This window comes from Pyxicephalus adspersus, chromosome 5 (genome assembly GCF_032062135.1).
Source record: "Pyxicephalus adspersus chromosome 5, UCB_Pads_2.0, whole genome shotgun sequence".
NCBI classification, from domain to species: Eukaryota; Metazoa; Chordata; class Amphibia; order Anura; family Pyxicephalidae; genus Pyxicephalus; species Pyxicephalus adspersus.
In genome coordinates, this window is record NC_092862.1 from 47,555,943 (window position 1) to 47,574,801 (window position 18,859).

General features: G+C 36.9%; 1 protein-coding gene across 2 annotated transcripts in view; it reads right to left on the reverse strand.

Annotated features, from left to right (window-relative positions):
- The window catches only part of LAMA1 (laminin subunit alpha 1), a 101,600-nt gene that overhangs the window by 52,479 nt on the left and 30,262 nt on the right, over positions 1-18,859 (reverse strand). For both annotated transcript variants that reach the window (XM_072411412.1, XM_072411413.1), the window contains 16 exons: positions 17,858-17,947; positions 17,576-17,693; positions 14,957-15,135; positions 14,776-14,875; positions 14,355-14,515; positions 13,750-13,890; positions 12,686-12,859; positions 12,148-12,249; positions 10,051-10,262; positions 9,194-9,305; positions 7,811-7,921; positions 7,579-7,706; positions 7,222-7,308; positions 3,858-4,069; positions 2,972-3,078; positions 1,014-1,194 (listed from right to left, as the gene is read on the reverse strand). In XM_072411412.1, the coding sequence (XP_072267513.1) occupies positions 1,014-1,194; positions 2,972-3,078; positions 3,858-4,069; positions 7,222-7,308; positions 7,579-7,706; positions 7,811-7,921; positions 9,194-9,305; positions 10,051-10,262; positions 12,148-12,249; positions 12,686-12,859; positions 13,750-13,890; positions 14,355-14,515; positions 14,776-14,875; positions 14,957-15,135; positions 17,576-17,693; positions 17,858-17,947 (2,215 nt within the window). The remainder of the gene's footprint in view (positions 1-1,013; positions 1,195-2,971; positions 3,079-3,857; positions 4,070-7,221; positions 7,309-7,578; positions 7,707-7,810; positions 7,922-9,193; positions 9,306-10,050; positions 10,263-12,147; positions 12,250-12,685; positions 12,860-13,749; positions 13,891-14,354; positions 14,516-14,775; positions 14,876-14,956; positions 15,136-17,575; positions 17,694-17,857; positions 17,948-18,859) is intronic.

An 18,859-nucleotide genomic window follows, 5' to 3' on the forward strand; every position in this document is an offset into this window, starting at 1 on the left:
TGTCTTAAATGTGTTATATTTAAAATGGTTTTGATGACATATTTTCAAATCACTTTAGCTGCAGAAAGTCAGAGAACTGAGAAGGCTGGTGGGTGAATTTAGGAACAAATGAAAAAAAAAATTGAAAAAGAAAAAATTGCTGCATATGGACACTAGGAGGCAGTGCAGGACCTCTCCAAATAACTTCCATGCAGCCTACTTTTCCAACAATACAATACTATATATATCTGATATTACACATTTCTATAAAAAAAAACAAAAACTGAATAGTGTAGCAAAAAAAATAAACAAAATTAAAAATGCAGCTAGTATACATAGCAATAAGTCCCCTTTTAAGTTAACAGATCTGTGGTTAGGGGCCAATTAATTAGGAAAGAATAATTCATTTCAACCAATTCTCCTCTCATTTGCCAAATTGCAGTAAACTGACAAGTAATTGGTTACATATTATGTATGGGCTACTTTCCTTGACATTATATTAAGGCTTTGCCAGTGAAGTGGTATCAACCTATTGTCCATCTTTAGAAAAAGCTGAGAGTGTAATTTTATCTTGGCATAACAATTTACTGATTTTGACTCAAATAAGAAAGCAGTTTATTGTGATAAAGAATAGAAAGGCAACTTTAGTAAAAGCAAATCAGTGATACATATGATAAAAATGTCAAAAGGATTTGATCTTTGGATTTGGGGAGGAAACATGTGAACTACCCTTACTTTTGGGCTGTGATGCACTTATCCACTGTACAGTTGAGCCCCCATATAGTCCCCGTTTGTCACTATGCAGAGTCATGTGTGCCAGGAATTCCCAACAGATCTCAGTAGGGCCCAAAAATCCAATATGCAGGCTGCACAGCAGTGCTCAGGAGCAGGAAAGGTGCCAAATTGTACAGCAGTCTGTCTGTGAATTACAGCCACCCAGGTAACAATTCAGTTCATCATGTACCTGTCCAGTTCCAATCAGATCTCTGTGGGATTAGTCTTGAAAATCTAAAATAGCCATTTTAGAAACTTACGTGTACAGCCACCATCATGATATCCATAAAATCCATGGGCACAGATGTCACATTTAACTCCTGACACGCCATTAGCACATGGACACTGGCCGGAATCATCACACACTCCGGAGACTGAACCTGCTAAGCTGCAGTTACAAGGCATACAGCCAAGGCCAGTTGTCAAGCCATAGAACCCAGGCTGTGAATAAAAACATTGATTTTAACTTTATAGAGATCAAGGACATGGAAACAATTATAAAATGGTTATTGTAAAATATTATAATAAGAACAGACATAAAGGTTACAAGGTAAATATATCATCAAATGTACCTTACAAACTATGCTGCCTATTAAACACCATAAAGAAATGTAATGTAGTTATTTGCATTGTTGGATATAGTAGGGAATTTAACCTCTGTTAGGTTCACATTGCTGTATATATCCTTATAGTAAAGATTAACATTTTTGTATTATCCCAGAGACTGGCAAAAGGTGGAAGGTTAGAATTACAATTGTCAGCAAAACAGGACTGGAGAAAAAATATCCCAATGACTGATGTCAAGTATAAACATGGAGTTTGTCATCACTTCTTGTTGTATCTCCTGGGACAATAAATAATGAGGACAAAAATTGCAACCAAACCTGCCAAAAGATCTAACCCTTTATTATTATCCAGTATTTATATGGCACCAAAGTATTACGCAACACTTTATAAAATTCATAGTCCTGTCACTAGTCGTCCCTCAAAGGGGGCCTAAAATATACTGTGTCTACCAGAGTCACATGTCATTAATACAGTCCAAGGTCAATTTTGGTGGAAAGCCAATTAACCCAACTGCATGTTTTTTTTTGGGAATGTGGGAGGAAACCGGAGTACCCAGGGAAAACATGCAAACTCCGAGATTCGAACCTGAGACCTAGAGCTGCAAAGATTACTAACCTCTGAGCCACCGTGTTGCTCAACCCTTCCTCACTCTATCCAAAAATAACACCACTGGCCGGTATTGAGGTCAATGGCCAAAATATACACCCAACACTTTTTTTCCCTTCTCTCCAACTATTGTTTATTTATATACACAGTGCAGTACATTTGAAACACACTCAGGTCATGTGCCAAGAATGAAGTCTGGTGCTGTGACAATGTACCTCTACCTCTCACAAGCACAGGAAGTACACCATAGGAATCACTGGCCACCAGCTGCAGTTGCAGAATAGATATGAATTCAGTGGCACTGTTGACTGTGGAGATGTCAGCAAATGCAAAAAAGTATATATATATATATATATATATATAGAATGCGTAAAACATATGCATTTGAAATATAACCATTTTTAAAAAGTTTTGAGACCAAACATATTAAAGAAATTAGAAAAGAAATTACAACACACTACATTGAAGCAAAGTAAAGTTTAACACATTATTATTACATTTTAAAAAATGTTTTTCATATTATGCTAACACATAATATTACAAATGATGCACACCTCTGTTACCTGTGCTTGGTAAAGTGGAACTAGATTTCAGTATACTTGCCTCCCCTCCAGTGATGTGAGCTGCCTTTCTAGTTTGCCATCCTTGACCGGCCTGCCTGGGATGACTTAATTCTCAGCCATGGTCCCGGGAGATAATTTATCTTGCCACAAAGGCATGCCTAGAATGTACACTGAGCTGGACAAATATTGCTGGCAGACAGGTAAGACACTTTTATTGCATTGTGAACATACAGAGTCCATTCTCCAATAATAGGTTTTCAGCCAGCAATGTTCCTTTTGAAAACTACAGCTCCAGTGTGTATTTTGTATATATGAAAACTCAAATTCACAATATTTCATGTCTACCTAACTCACAAAAATAAAATCACTTTTTACTTGATTTTTTTTTATTCCTGAACATAATCAAAACAGTACAAAAATACAGAAAACAGAAACACAGAAAACATTCTGTTTAAATCTCCGTATAAACTTTCATTTCTTACCTCACACTGATCACATTTTTCACCAAAGACGTGTGGTTTACAGTCACACAATCCAGTGACATGGTGGCAAATTGAGGAGATGGAGCTATTTGGGTGGCATTCGCATGCTTAAAAAAAGATAAAAATGCCATTGGTTCCATTGTTTAAAACACCATTAAATATATACATCTGATTTCATTAATAACCACCCTTCTCTTGCTACAAATGGACATGTTTTTTCATTAGGATTATTAGTTGTCTGCCTACAGGTGACAGAAGCAGAGAAAATACTTTTCTTGCTATGATCATTGACTGCACATTTTTGCCATCTGTAAAAAAACAGTCATCATGTAAACTTATTTACCCAAAATTATAATGTTCTATGCCAGGTGAGTACCAACAGACGGGCCACAGTAATGGAAATTCAACCGTTTGTAACACCTATCTTGGCAGTTTTTTGCCAGTGTGATTGCTGTGGTTTACCACTATCAGCTTGTCCTCAGCTCTCCCCCGTCATTTTTTGTATAGGTGTTTGATTATAGTTTGTTTTTAGATACTTAATGCAGTGCACTAATGTGGTCTGGTGTTCAAACCACTACACCATACACTTCCCACCTCTTCAGCCTACACCTGCAAATACTTGGCAAAAGCTTTATTGCTGCAGCTCTATTTTCCTAAATACCTGACAGTAAATAAAATTTACAAACCAAAATGTATTTTTTATGAAGAATGGCCTTAACAAGCAGTCTCGGAGAGTACAACATTTCCCAGGACTTTGTAATGGATCTTTTCTAGGCTAATTATACTAACACAGAAATGTTGTGTGTGACTTAAGATAATTTTGGGCAGCCTGGAGTTCATCTCTTTGGTTAGAAATCCAAAAATGGTCAACTGTGTCAAATCTTACCAGTACAGTTTTTCATAAAAATAGCATCTCCATGGAAGCCATCAGCGCATCTTTCACAATGGCGCCCAGATGTGTTTCCAATACATTTTAGACACTCTCCTGTCACTGAATCACAATGACCATCTTCAAAGGGGTCTATATTGCCATTACAATCACAAGGGACACAGGACCCTCCAAGCACTGTTGGGTTTCCATAATATCCATTGGCACACCTGAAACACAGAATGGATTATCTAAGGGTGATATTACGTCTGACCTTTCATTAATGTCGCTAAAATAAAAGAGTGTTGTTAGGTCATTATCTGTGCCATGCATTTAAAAAGCACAAATTGCTAAGCAGTAAATATATATATTTATATTATAAAATATATTTATATTATATTAAATATAAAATACTTACCGTATTTTTTGCCATATAAGACGCACTTTTTCTTCCCCAAAACTGGGGGGGAAAAGTTAGTGCGTCCTATACGACAAATGTGTTAAAAAAAATAATTAAAATATTATACTCACCCGATACCCGATCCTGCGTGTGTCTCTGGCTGCAGCGTGTCTCTCTTCTCTCCTCTGCCAGCATCGTGTTTTCTCCTGTCTGTAAAGCAAAGCGAAAGAAGCCGGCACAGCGCCACCTGCTGTTCCCTGTCCTAACTGCCGTACAATAGAAAAAAAGCACAGAGTGATCAGAAGGGGAGTTTGAATGACACAGAGTGATCAGAAAGGGAATTTGAAAGGTACAGAGTGATCAGAAAGGGAATTTGAATGGCACATGAGTGATCAGAAGGGGAATACCGGTATGAATAGCACATGAGTGATCAGAAGGGGAATAATCTTTCAGAATCTTTTTTTCTAGATTTTCCTCCTTTAAAATTGGGTGCGTCTTATATTCCGTCTTTATACGCTCATACATATATGCGTCTTATACGGCGAAAAATACGGTATTTTATCAGTAAAACATGTAAGACCAAAGACCCAAAATATTGCAAAATAGCAAGATTAAAATTTGTCATTGGACCTGTAGGCATATGTAAAACCTTTTGGAATATTATACTGTGGTATAATAAATGATAACGTTTTTTGGCCACAAAAAAAGTGGACATGGTTGAATATTTCAGGAAACGAACCTCTAGGAAAATCGAGAATCTTGGTGGAAATGTTAAGTTTTTGGGTTGCTTTACTTCTTTAGTGCCTGGACAGCTTGCAATTATAATATCACCTTTATATACAACATATCAAGAGCGGGCGATAAGAAGACAAGACTATATTTTTTTAAGTTGAAGTTGAATCAGAAATTAATCTTCCAGTGCAACCATGATTTGAAGCACACTACAAAATGAAACCAATGTATAACAAATGGAGGATTGTAGACCTAATTTTTAAGACTTTGAATCCATTGAAATGTTGTAGGAGTATTTAAAGTGGATAGTTCATATTAAGAAACCCATAAACATTTTGACACTAAAGCAACATAGTCAAAGTATACAATTTAATATGTTTTGCTCTTTCTTCCATTCTCTATTGTTCTCCTCTTATTCATTTGACCCCTGTCACCAGGATGAGATGTGTGGGGAAATCTCCATGTCACAAGCATAGAATAGTACCTGACAAGAGTTATAACCGATTGCATGCTATGCAAAACTGGAGTTGAGCTTTAGTCATGCTTAAAGCAGAAGTAAACCCAAAACAAACAAATTCTGCTTACTTTTGATCCCGCAGATCAGTCTATACGTCGGGAAGTTTCTTCCATCGGGTCCCGCGTCGTCCTGGTATCCCTTTTTGGCCTGGCACAGAGGGAGCGCCAGGCGCCGCCATCTTCTCCTCTCTTCTTCTGTGTTCTTCTACCTACGTCACCCAATCTCGCACTGCGCAGGCGCACGATCGTGTGACGTAGATGGGAAAAAACTTGCCAATCTCACTGCACATGTGTGAAATCAACAATTTTTTTCCTATTGATGAGCAGCAGCCGAGAGCCCGGGATGCGTGACGTAGGTATCCCGGGAGGCTCTGCACTCCTATTCATTCTTTATCGCCAAGTTGGGCTCTGCTGCACCTTTTTTTTTTTTTTTTTTAAAAAGGGTGGTTCCACTTTTTTTTTTTTTTTTTTTAAAAAAGGGTGTTCCACAAAAAACACTAACAAACAACATTTTTACTTTAAGTAAAAGGGTTGTCTAGTTTAGGTACTCTTTAAATCTATAATTCACTGAACAAAATTGTGCTGTGGCTTTATTAAGCTGCTGTCATAAACAGAAATTGTAAAATTCTTAAACCAAATTCTCACTTCTTTTTTTGTAGAACAACAAACACCTGTGAACTTTATAGAATGACGAATTGCTAGTCATGACATTAATACAATAGATATTTTTCTCTTCAGTACAGGCCAGTGTTAATAAACAAGATTTCCAATGCATTGCTTTAATTACTAATCCCTTGGACACACTCTCTTTCATTGCCTGGTTTTAAACTAGTAATCAAACCTCCATATTTGCATGTGTCAGCAATTAAATGGTTGGGTTGGAGACATCAGTGCTAATAGGTACAGCACAAATCTGTAAGAAACTTCAAGGGCTTTTCAGGACAAATGTAAAGTAGTGAGCTAATTCTGAACCATTCATTACCTCCCCATTTCAAATCAGGAACTGTAATTTCAGAGTTCATCTCTATCTTCACCTGCAAATAAAACCTGAGTGCACCCTGAGCCTTTAGCCATAATGGCCCTCTGTAAGCTTCATTCCTCTTCTGAACAAATGTAAACAGTAAGAGAATGAAGTCTTTTCATAAAACAATGTGTGAGGGAGCGAGGCACCTTGATGATGAGTAACCTTCATAAAAACTTGAGATTAGGCAATAAAATAAAAAAGCACAATAATGATTCCACCAATTTCATACAAAAGTTGGGTACAAAATATTGCTGAGGAATCCTCAACAAACTAGACCTAAGAGTGGGCCAAGAGGCATGGATTCCTGAATGTGCTTGCAGATGACTGCAGTAGTGTACAGGGTTGGTACATTATTCAGTACAATGATTAAGGGAGCATGCAGGGCAGCATGACAACAGAAAACCAGCAAGCACTTCAACCAGGAGAGCAGGTAGTTAGAAAAATGACTATGTAGTTAAGACTTGATGTTTCGTTGTATTGATGGATCTTCCCTTATAGAATATAAGTATTAGTATGAAAAATACCATACTAATACTATTCAGTGTTTGGATGGCCAATTTAAGCATGCATTGTTATTATTAATAATATTTCTGCAGTTCAGGCATGGCTTAATTAGGCTTTCCTATTTTCTTAGAAATGGTATTTTATGTACTTGGATTTTGCAATGACCCAAATAAATCCAATTAAAAAAATGGTGAGTATATACTTACTTTTCACACCGTGGTCCAGTATAACCAGGTGCACACTGGTCACATATCATCTCATCTTCTTCAGACAAATAACAAGTAGGACTAAAACTGGAAGGACAAAAAATATATATAAATATAGTAAAAATAACAAAATATTGATGCTAGGGGGCTATTTAATAAAGCAGTGAAATAGCTCCATAAACAAAAAAAACTGACTCAGCAAATTTATAAAACTCAATAATGTACTTTACAAGCTCAGCTCTGCAATACTTTCAAGACATTGAAGCTGGCACAGTGCATTGAAAATATATGACAATACAAAGGATGAAATGAATTAACAAAAATCCCTGACATGCTGAGTATGAAAAAGGATCTCACTTGTTGGAAGGTGCGGTTAAAGGACAAGCACAGAGCTGACAGTCCTCAGGTGTTCCTGCAGTTGGGTCTCCATAGAAGCCTGGAAGGCACTGGCCACAGTAGGGACCTGTAGTATTGTGCTGACAGCCCTAAGGTTAACATACATACAATAATCACATAACAGTTTCATTTCAGAATATGGTTGTAATATATAAGAAGGACACAGCTAATAAAAAGAAGACAACTAACTTACATAACAAGCACCATAAATATCACAATCGGTTGCATGGCCGTTGCATTCACATGGCTGACAAATTCCACCAAAGAGGGTTCCTCCAACTCTGTAGTAACCAGGTATGCAAGACTGGAAAAAAAATGTAGAATCCTGAAACCCAGTTTCCAATACCTATGATACCTAGGTTAATTTGGTTAGATGCTGATTTTCCTGGGGTCTGTGTGGAAAAGCTATTATGACTGCTGAGTACCTTGTTTTCCGGCTTATGTGTTTCACCCTATATATGTGTTACCCTATATGTGTTCACCAGACCCAAGGGATATATACTATACATGAAATCAACACTTTCCTTAGAACACCAACACTTTTTTTCCTCTTCCACTACTGGCAGAAGGGGGAACAGCTTTAATTGAAATACTTGGCACCAGAAAGAAAGCTCCTTTAACATGTAAGATAGGGCTTTATGAACCATACAAGTACAATTATCCCATGAGCCAGAAGAAAGAGATATTAGGTGTAGGTGTTAGGAAGGTCATGTTTAGAATGCAACATGGTGCATTGACATGAACACCTGTACAAATGTAGGACAGTGCACAACCACAAGCACAGGTTTCTGCAAGTCGTCCATGTATGTGTGAAGGTTTCATAGGGTATGCATGTAATCTGGAGAGTTCATTCTTGTTGTAGTGCCAAATGAGTGAGCCCTCTGCTTGGGCTCAAAGCTAACTTTATTTATATCTGGAATCTGTGACCCAATTTTGATTTGATCAGTTTTTGCAAACACACTTTGACTATGGCCCTTACTGAGCATACATTCTGTTATTCAATCTGTACCTGATCTGGCTGCCATTACCAACCCTGACCTAAGCATTTGCTTGCCTAGACATATCTTGCTTCATCTGGCAGCACTTTCAAATACACTAAGCTGGTGGTATGGAGACCATCCTTACCACATCATGTTCCTCTACATGACCATAGCAAACCTTGTGTGCCTATGATGGAAATTGGGGGCTTAGTTAAACTGCTTCTTGGTTGGGAAAGATGTTAAGTGCAACAAAAAAACCTTCCCAGTTGGTGAAAAGTGAATCATAGAAAACTTACAATCTATCTATGCTTGCAGAATAAGCCCATAACACTAAGGATGATTTTATTTGATGCATGTGCATTGTGCATGTGCTGTGCAGTGTAAGCAAAAGAAACAAAAAGCCACCAGAAGCAGGTGCATGTCTCTACTGCCAAAAACCTCTATATCCTGGCACTTTTTTGAATTTTGAGTTTACTGCTACTTTAAATTACTTATATATATATATGTGTGTGTGTGTGTTTGTATCAGATTTGTTTTTCATTGACAGAAATAAATGTAAAGAAAACTTCAATGAGCAGTCTAGGTTAGCTCATTACCTCACATGACGTGCCAGCATATCCAGGAGGACATTCACAGTTTTCCACTTGCACAGCTGGCAGGAGATCAATCACATTAGGTGTAGCGGTATCAAGTGTTACTGAGCTTAACCTAGAAACAGGAAAATTATTTAGAATGTTGATTTGAAATATTTATAATTCATCATTACTTTATACAAACACAACACTCAGCTAAATAGCCTGTTTATGTACCTATATCTAATAAATTTTAAAATAATGTTATTTCGGGCTACAATATAAAACGTCAATACAATTTAAAAATATATATACTTTTTGTCATCAGACTGCAATGCTGTAACATTGTAACAAATCACAAGGGTGCTAATCTGTTTCAGACAATTGTGAGCTGAACCAAGAACTGCTCCTGTCCAGTGATTACCATGATTGTGTTATCTCTGAGCCAGTAGCTCCAAGGTCTCCAAGTCCAATGTATATCATGACTCAATATGATACCAGTACAAACTGAAACAGATGTAGGAAGCAATACAAATCTGACAATGGTTCTAGCCTTTCCCTATTCTACTAAGTAAAAATATCTATTATTAATTTTTTTTGCCTTGAATACACTCTTAAAAACAGTTACCGTCTTAGCATTACTCTAGAACACCCAAAATGTAAAATCTTTGCTTTGGTTGCTCAATGTGTATTTATAAAACTAATATTTTCTATTACACATAAAATGCTATATATAAACCTTTTAATGGAATATCAGAATAAAATACATAAACCTAATAAATAAACATAACAAAGTTGAACCAACACCATAACATTTTATGTTTTATAAATACATCTTCTAGCAATTCCTAATACTTCTTCACGAATGCATTTGTTTCTACCTGCTGACTGCATTTTTGGCGTTGTTATAGGTAGCTCTTATCCACAAGCGATTAATATTAGCCAGAACAGTCATCAGCCTATCTCGATCCACAGGTCTCTTTGTGTAGTAGTCCACAAAGTTTTCGGGAAGCAGTTTTACTTCGGCTGTGTATTCTTCATATGGCTGCAGGAGTAAACCTTCAGTCTTTGTGCCTATGGTGATGCCACTTCCCTGAAAAAGAAATTGTCAGGTGTATAAGCCACTTTAAGACATGCAGTAATATAGGGACAGTGTAGCATCTCATCTTCTGTCTTTGTATTTTTCAATTAGTCCAAATAACACTCATGGAGAACTTGTTGCATTGTTGTCCCTAATACAGTTTTGGAAAACTAGGGGTCAAAAAAGTTCACACTGCCTGCTCTGATGTCACACTTTCACATAGAAAATCTCAGTTTAGTTCTAGGAACACTGGCATGTAACCATGACCATATAAAAATGACATCTGGACCACTGGCAGACATGTTAAAAATGTGTTTTTAACACCTTGAGATGTATGTGGCCCCTCTTGTCCATCTCTGAAGCCTTCAATCTCACTGTTCCCCAGTTGTCCCACTTTTTTGCACTTGGTAAATTTCAATTTTTTACTATAATGGTTTGTTCTAAAGTGCCATAAACATTTTTTTTCTGGAATTAAGTATGTGTAGTAGACATTTTGCATCCTCCTATCAGTCCCCTCAATTCAACCTACTGTTTTTTTCTGAATTTGGCATGCATTTGGTTACAGAATGGCATGCATACTGTATATAGTAAAATCCAGAAACCTCCCACAATTACGGTTTCCAACTAGTAAGATTTCCCTTTCTTAAATACTACACAAGTGCTTTGTACATTTGTACTGTGTTGTACAATACCTCTTGTATTGTCAAACAAAAGGCCAAAGACTATTTGCCACATCAGAATGATACCCCGGCTAACAAGTAGCCCTGCTAACAAATTTTTCAGCGAACAAATTATTTTTGTACTGTTTAAGAGCTAACGAATATGGACTTGGCTAACAAATGTGGAAAAAAAAGCTGAAACAGGGTATCCCTGCTGCTTGTGTGTAGGATGGAGGCTGGAGGGGGGCGGTTTGCATGATTTGCAGGAGAAATCTTTTGCTAAACACAGCTGAGGTTGTGGGTGATCTTAGGGGGGTGAGCTCTTCTTTAACATCTTGTAACTCTTTAATGACCAAGACAAACTCTGCAGGTTTTTCTTTTTGCATATCAAAGCACAGCTTGCTTCAGAAGTTAATAAATGTCTAGGCTCCATAAAGTTTTTTTTTTGCTTTGTGATTAACTCACACTGAGGATTTTTTACAGTAACTGACACCACGCTGCCTAAGATTATGTTGAGACTGTTTTAATTGGGAGGCTGTTCATCTCAGCCCTTGGTGAGCTTATAACCTTTTATGTTGTGCTTTTTACTATTTTTATAAAACTTATGTGGGCAGCATCCAGAACAAAATAAATGATTTTCTATAGAAACCTATGTGAAATCATGTTTCGGCTAACAAATTTGATTCTGGAACAAATTATCTTTGTTAGCCGAGGTATCACTGTATAGGCATTTTCTATTTCTGGAAATTAACCTTGAATTTTTCATCCAAAAGGTAATTCCAAAAATGAAAAAAATTCCAAGGTCTTCCCTGCTTAGCATTATTAGAAATATTCCACTGTTTCTAGAAAACATTGGTTTTAAAGTAAATTAAACAAAACACCAAATTTGGCCAGGGGTATTTACCCTTATCTCCTTAGTCTTAAAAACGGCAACATAATACTCCAGAATATGCACTATTTAGTGGAATTTTCCTGTCCCTTCCAATACCTGCCAAGAAATTGGCCAAGTAAATTTTTTGGCAGTGCGAATAACCCTAGCTAAGGCCTGGAAATCCCTAGCTAAGTGGTTCATGGAAAAGCTGGTTGTCACTCTGCACTTTGTTCAGAATTTTCCCTTGTGACATATTTTACTTTCATGTTATGTCAATGCATTGTTGTATCTTTCTGTACTTTCCTACCTTTTCTTTCAACTAATAAAAACATTGAAATATAGGATAGACCCCAGATATAATAACTACCTGTATAACAAGGTCCACATTAGAAACCAGTTCCCCATCTAAGCTTTCCACAGGAATATCATAGGACACTGTATAACGCAAGACTCCACCATAAGACGTTAGCTGTAATAAAAAAACAATTATTAAAGACAAGAAAATATATTAGGATAAAAAAAAACTTTTACAAAATATATTTCTTCTGTAGTGAAAATCGTCCTATTTAAATGAATAATTGTAGTATAGTTGCTATGGCTAAAGTTACACACTTGTCCTTCTGTATGAAACTTATCTGATTTTTCAATCCAAGGGACTGCTCCAGCTATGGTCACACATATATGCTACTAATGTCTGGACATCCTGGATCACATTATCATCCTATCAGAAATGTAATGGGTATTCAAGATGGTGAGATATAGCACAGTCTCCTACCATCATTCTTGACCCCACCTGGTAGACTTCATAAGAGATTATGAAATAGACAACATATAGCACTGTAAAGCATTTTTAAGCATCAGCAGAAATATTTTCTTAAAAAAATAAAATACTACAGGTGTCATACTTTATTTCCAAGGTAAGAAGATGGAGCCTCCCAGTAATATATGGAATGCAGGGTCTTTCTGGCCTCAGAGCTGTTGATGCTTATTTGATGAGGACCATCAAACAGGTCTTGTTGTGGGAAAATTCTCTCAGATCCATGCAAATCACTGACATGCCAGCCATGGATATCAGACATCTGCAACAAAAAAGAAAGGATGAATATTAAAAGAAAAATATTGTCCATTCAATAGATTGCCAAGCATTTTATAGCCCAACTCTAAATTGGAAATAGCTGAGAAGTGTTAAAACATCTGTTGAGTTTTGTATCGATATTCCATCACTAGGATTTCTCTTCATTGTTTGTCTATTGGATCAAATGGATCAAGTAGTGAAGGTAAACAAATAAAGCAATAAAAACTATTTTGTTACTAGAGGTGTGTGTGTCTGTCTCTCAAACTACAACTACATGAATGTCAAATCCACTTATAATTTCATGCACAAATTCAGATGGACATCACTGGAAGAATCAAAAGGGTTTTTTTGAATTTGCAGGTGAACTAAGAAAAAAAGTGCAGATGTTCTTATAAATATTTGCTGCTGTAATAATTTTTAGTACTACTACCTTAGCAATTTCTACTTTTATTAATAGCAGAACTGCTCCAAAATTCTTTTCAAGCTTAGATTTAGAACATCTAACCACTTAACTTAGCTTAAAATTGGAGACCAGTTAGGTTTTTCAAATGTTTATTTAATATTTAATTAAACATTTAAAACAAATTTTAGGGTTAATGTTCTAAAGCAGGGGTGCCCACACTTTTTTGCCTTGCAAGCTACTTTTAAAAAAAAACAGGTCAAAATGATCTACCATCAAAAAAAACTTTATAAAACTTTATAAAACTTTTTAAAACTTAATAACTCCTGTGCGCAGTAGAGTTTATTTTGAAAGGTAGGGCTCTGCAATCTACCCACTTGTTGGGCACACCTGTTCTAAAGGTTTCATTACTACAATGGAAAACAAACAGTCTGTTTAATGTATATATGTCTTCATAAGTCAGTTTATCACAAGAACTGGTGATATAGTTATACCTGAGTAGTGTGCCAAAAAAGTTCATCACAGACACCAGAAACACCAAAACAGAAGCATTCAGTGCAGCCCTCTGGGTTCCTCTCTTGTAGGTTGTAGAATCCAGGCTTACACCTGTCACAGTTCTCCCCTTCTACATGTTCCTGAGAAACAGAGAGATGCATACATGTCATAAACCATTAATATCTACACATGTGATCATTTTATCATCCTATTAGATTCTATTTGGTCAACAAAGACATCCTATATCTGCTTAGATTTTGAAGTTATACTCTATTGCTCATTCTCTGGACCTTGTCTTCAATGCTCTGCTCAACAATTCAGCAACTCCAGGAACAACTAAATCTCCCAAATGCAGCCAGCAGTGCCCTGCTACCCATGACATCAAGTAAGCATGTGTACCTCAATAACCAAGTCAAATGCAGGAAAATAAGGATGGTTAGAATAAACACGTGTGTACCTTACTTCATTACACTTCAAACTAATAATAAATCAGGCCCATTTCTACTCCACCAGACTTTATATTTTAGTAAATCAAACCCAAACAGTAAAGAAACAAGGCATGGCATCAGTACAAATCCTCATACACTATTCAGTGTACACTCACCTTACATATACATTGATCTGCACAGGGGTCATCATTCACGCTCCCTATAAGGCTGCAGTTACAGCGGACACAGTGAGGGTATCCCTTGTATCCAAAAGCACACTGGTCACATTTTGTGCCTGTATAACCTTCCTTACAATGGCATTGACCCGGAAGAGTACCTACAACACAATACAACACATTAAAAAAATATTGTTTTTATTGCTTACATTCCAATGTAACCTGTATCATACAGAATTGAATGTGAAAAAAACGTGAAGGGACACCGCCAATACTTCACCCCAATGTAAGCACAGACAGCTGACCCCCGCCCCAGAGTACATTTGTTCTGTGGCCTCAGAAAATCGTAACTAGTTATTTCTATACTTGTGCTTGTAATTATAAATTAATTTTCATGTAAGAAAAGTTAGAAATATCATACCTTCTATAGCATGCTTGTCATCAACAACACAGACAGAACTAACAGAACCAAATGGATCACATTCACATGGATGGCATGGCGCTTCTTCATATGGGGAGATCTGAAAAAGAAAAGGAGAAATTTAGGCACCATTCAATCCAGCACTGATCGGATTGTCATTGGCTGTGAATACCATGCATACCTTGTGTGGCCTGTAATAACCTTCTATACATGATTCACAGTTAATTCCTGCTGTAAATTGAGTGCAGTTGATACAAACTCCTCCACCAATATACTGATCATTAATATTCAAGCTCATGTTCCGATCCGCCACGGTTTGGTCATAATAACAATCTTCTGCTTTATTATGGCAATTACATTCTGAAAGAAAGAATAATAAAAGGTAAATCAATAACCACATAAAAATGCTTTAAAGTAAACTGAGGGCTTAATAAATCCAAGAAGCTATTTAAAGGAAAACTAGTGATTTTTAATTTTTTGGCTTTTTAACTTTAGTGTAAAATAAAAAGGTTTTGCATTCAGCTTTATTCCTAGCAGGTGAATGGGTGGCACACAAAATATCTTAGCACTACAAACTAAAGGTGGTACTTAGATGTCATATGGTGCCCAGCCACATACAACTAGTCCCCGGGTTACATACGAGATAGATGTTTGTCTCAACATATTATTAGTCAGCGTGGTGTCAGTTACTGTGAGTTAATCACAAACAAACCAAAAAAAAAAACTTTATGGAGTCTAGACATTCATTAACTTCTGGAGCAAGCTATGCTTTTATATGCAAAAAGAAACAACTGCAGAGTTTGTCTTGGTCATTAAAGAGTTACACGAGCTTGCAGAACAGCTCAGTCTCAGATGTGTTTAGAAAAGATTTCTTCTGCAAGTCATGCAAATCGCCCCTCTCCCTTCAAAGCCCGTTCGTATCTAGTAGTCGTCTGTATGTTGGATCTCCTCAACCCAGGGACTACCTGTATCTTACATTATGCCCGTTCTTACCCCTACTTTTGTCCACATTTAGTGGATCTGCCCCATGCTTTAAGTTTACTGAAAAATTTAAAACTAAGCACGACTAATTAAAAGCCAAAGGTATCCTAATTATATCAGTTTCAGTTAATGACCCATGTCTTCACTGACAGAACACTGCAAAATTCTTAAAATCCAGAGATTTATATTTACCTAGAACATAATGGACCTGATTTATTAAAGCTCTCTAACACTGGAGAAGATACACTATCAACGATGAACCTGGAATAGATTTCTAAAATTTTGAAAGCATTTAAAGCAGAACTAAAGCCAACGCACCTGTCTGCATTCTAGCTTTAGGCTCTGCCATCTACCTTCTATGAATGATCTTTGCCTATCTTGATTGGCCATAGCAGGATGACATAACTATATATCATCTTAGCACACACAAGGGTAGTCGGGAATGCCCGTTTTCCCTGGAAACTAAAGCTAACACTGCGCAGTTCATCTTTTTGCCAGAAATACCAGAGGGATCAGGCAGGTAAGGTGCATTATTGTAGATAGGACATCATCTGTCCCTTTCTGCAATAATAGCCTGCCAGATCGCACAAACTTTAAAGTGGAACTTCTACTTTAATCAGTTTTTGTCAACTGGGTTTAAAGAGTTCCTACAAATGCTTGATGAGTGTTCAGAGTAGTATTCTCTATACCAGTGGTTCCCAACCTTTTGCAGCTCACGAACCACTGAATCTATGGACTACGGAGTTCTATGTCAATCTCGGGAGAAACTTTCCCCTGAGTGACATCATAATACACAATCCACCCACTGCACTGAGCCTGCGATCCATACGAAGACTCTGGCTGGTGCGCACCCCCTCCCCTAAGCGGTGTCCATCTCCCCGCTGGGGGGTGCACAGGCCAGAGCCGCAGACCACAGTTGGTCTCGGTGCTCTCGTGGCCCATCTGTCAGATGACCGCAGCCCACTAGTGACCCCTGCTCTATACAGCAACATTGAGGAGGCACCAAGTCACCAAAAAGAAGTTACTTGCATCTCTGCACTACACCCAACAAAGGATACAGAAAAACAACTCACTATTACTTATTACTTAAAATATAATTTACAAAGTTCAACAAGTAACATAAAGTTGCAAAATTACATTTTTTTTATTTTACCCCCCTAGCGGTATTTCCGAGTGTGGATTTTACTTGCAACAAGTGGTAATCCCGTGTCACACTCGGGGTCGCCAAAAATAAAACACTTACCTTGTTCCTTTGGTGTCCCCTGGCATCCTGCTCGTCCCTGCAGGTCCTTGGGACACATATGTATATATAATATATATATATAATTATAATGTATATATATATATATATATATATATATATATATATATTTTACATGCTACTGTACAGGTATAGTACAAGTTTTAGTATTTATAAGCACCCTTGTTTAACAGGTTTAACTTTTTTAAAGTTTAATAATAAATGTATTAAATATTAGACATATTTCGGTGAGTTATGCCTAAAAATTATAGGTCTACAATGTAAAATAAATTTTCATGCAAAATGCAAAAAAATGTTATGCCTTTTGCATGAAAATATGGACAGAATTAGAACGCTAGGGGGGGGGGTTAAGGAATCTTTGCCACAAAGATAATCATCTTATTCTAAGTTTTTCACTTTGCATAAATAAATAATAATAATAGTAAAAACTGTAGCTATATTTTTGGCCCCAGATGATTAGCGAATTGAGAGAGACTGAACCCAAAAAAAAAAAAAAAAATACAGTGAGAGAAGTTCACACATCCCCACTTCGTACGATAGAACTGAGATCCAACTTACTCTCACATTTATTGCCAACAGAAATGGTGCCAGGTCGCCATGGATTCTGATGGTAACCAGGGCAACACTCATTACAGCTCTCTCCGCAAGTATTGCGTTCACACTGACACTGGAGTTTCTGTAGAAAGAAATAATATAAAGAACCTTTTAAATATTAACCTTCACTGACACCAAATGTTATACTAATGACTGAAATGAAATTATATGACTGAATTCAGCTCATCCAACAGAAATTACAATATCTTTGTATTAAGAATAAGGACTTTATCTGCTCAAACTTACCTGCGTTACTTCATCCCAGGGACAGCTGCGAGCATGCCCATAACAAATGCACATTCCTCCAACAGATATGTCTTTGATGGAATAGTAATACTGCAAATAGATGAGAGATGGAGTAAATACTTTACAAAAGGTATTAAAAACAATTAGATTTTGTTCAAATATATACTTCACATTCACAAGCCCACAGACTGAACTTTACTTCAAATACAGACATATAATAAAATGGTAATATTTTACCCAAAATTGAAACAGCTCCCTGTAAATGTATTATGATTGTAGACATATATAAATATTTATATCACTAAATATGACAAAATACCATGATGTTGCAGACATTACATATAAAGTAACACAAAAGTGATTAAAGTGGCCAATCATAGTCAAATAATATGCTATTCTTCCCATGATTCAAGTTTGTAATTTCATTTTAGGACCATAAAATGATGGGTGATGATAAATCTTTTTGTTGTTTTTATGTTTTTTTTTTTTCTTTCTGCATCAATGTGAGTGTAAAAGTACCAGACATGGCTTACTTCAACTACAAATAAAAGCATCTCAGCAGCACCTAGACTTATTTGTGACTCTAAGGTCCCCTGAACAAGTATATAATAAAACAACTGAATGAAAGATATCAAATAATGTCACAGCCTAGACCTAATCTACGAAACTGTTTCATCATCAAATAAACACTTGCAGATGCACAGATAATTGCTTGCTAAGTGTAATGGAACAAAAACTGATAAATATACCGTATTTTTCGGACCATTAGACGCTCCGGACTATAGGACGCACCAGGTTTTCCGCACGGGAAAACAAGAAAAAAAAATTCATTTGATTTCCCCTGAGATCCAGCGTGCGGCACTTGTGCCCGCCCATGAACGCGCCGCCGATCGGCATTCATCAAATCAATCGGCGCTGCCTTCATGGGCGGGCACAAGTGCCGCATGCTGGGACACAGGGGAACACAGAGGAGGAACACAGACACTGGCTGCTGTCAGCCTC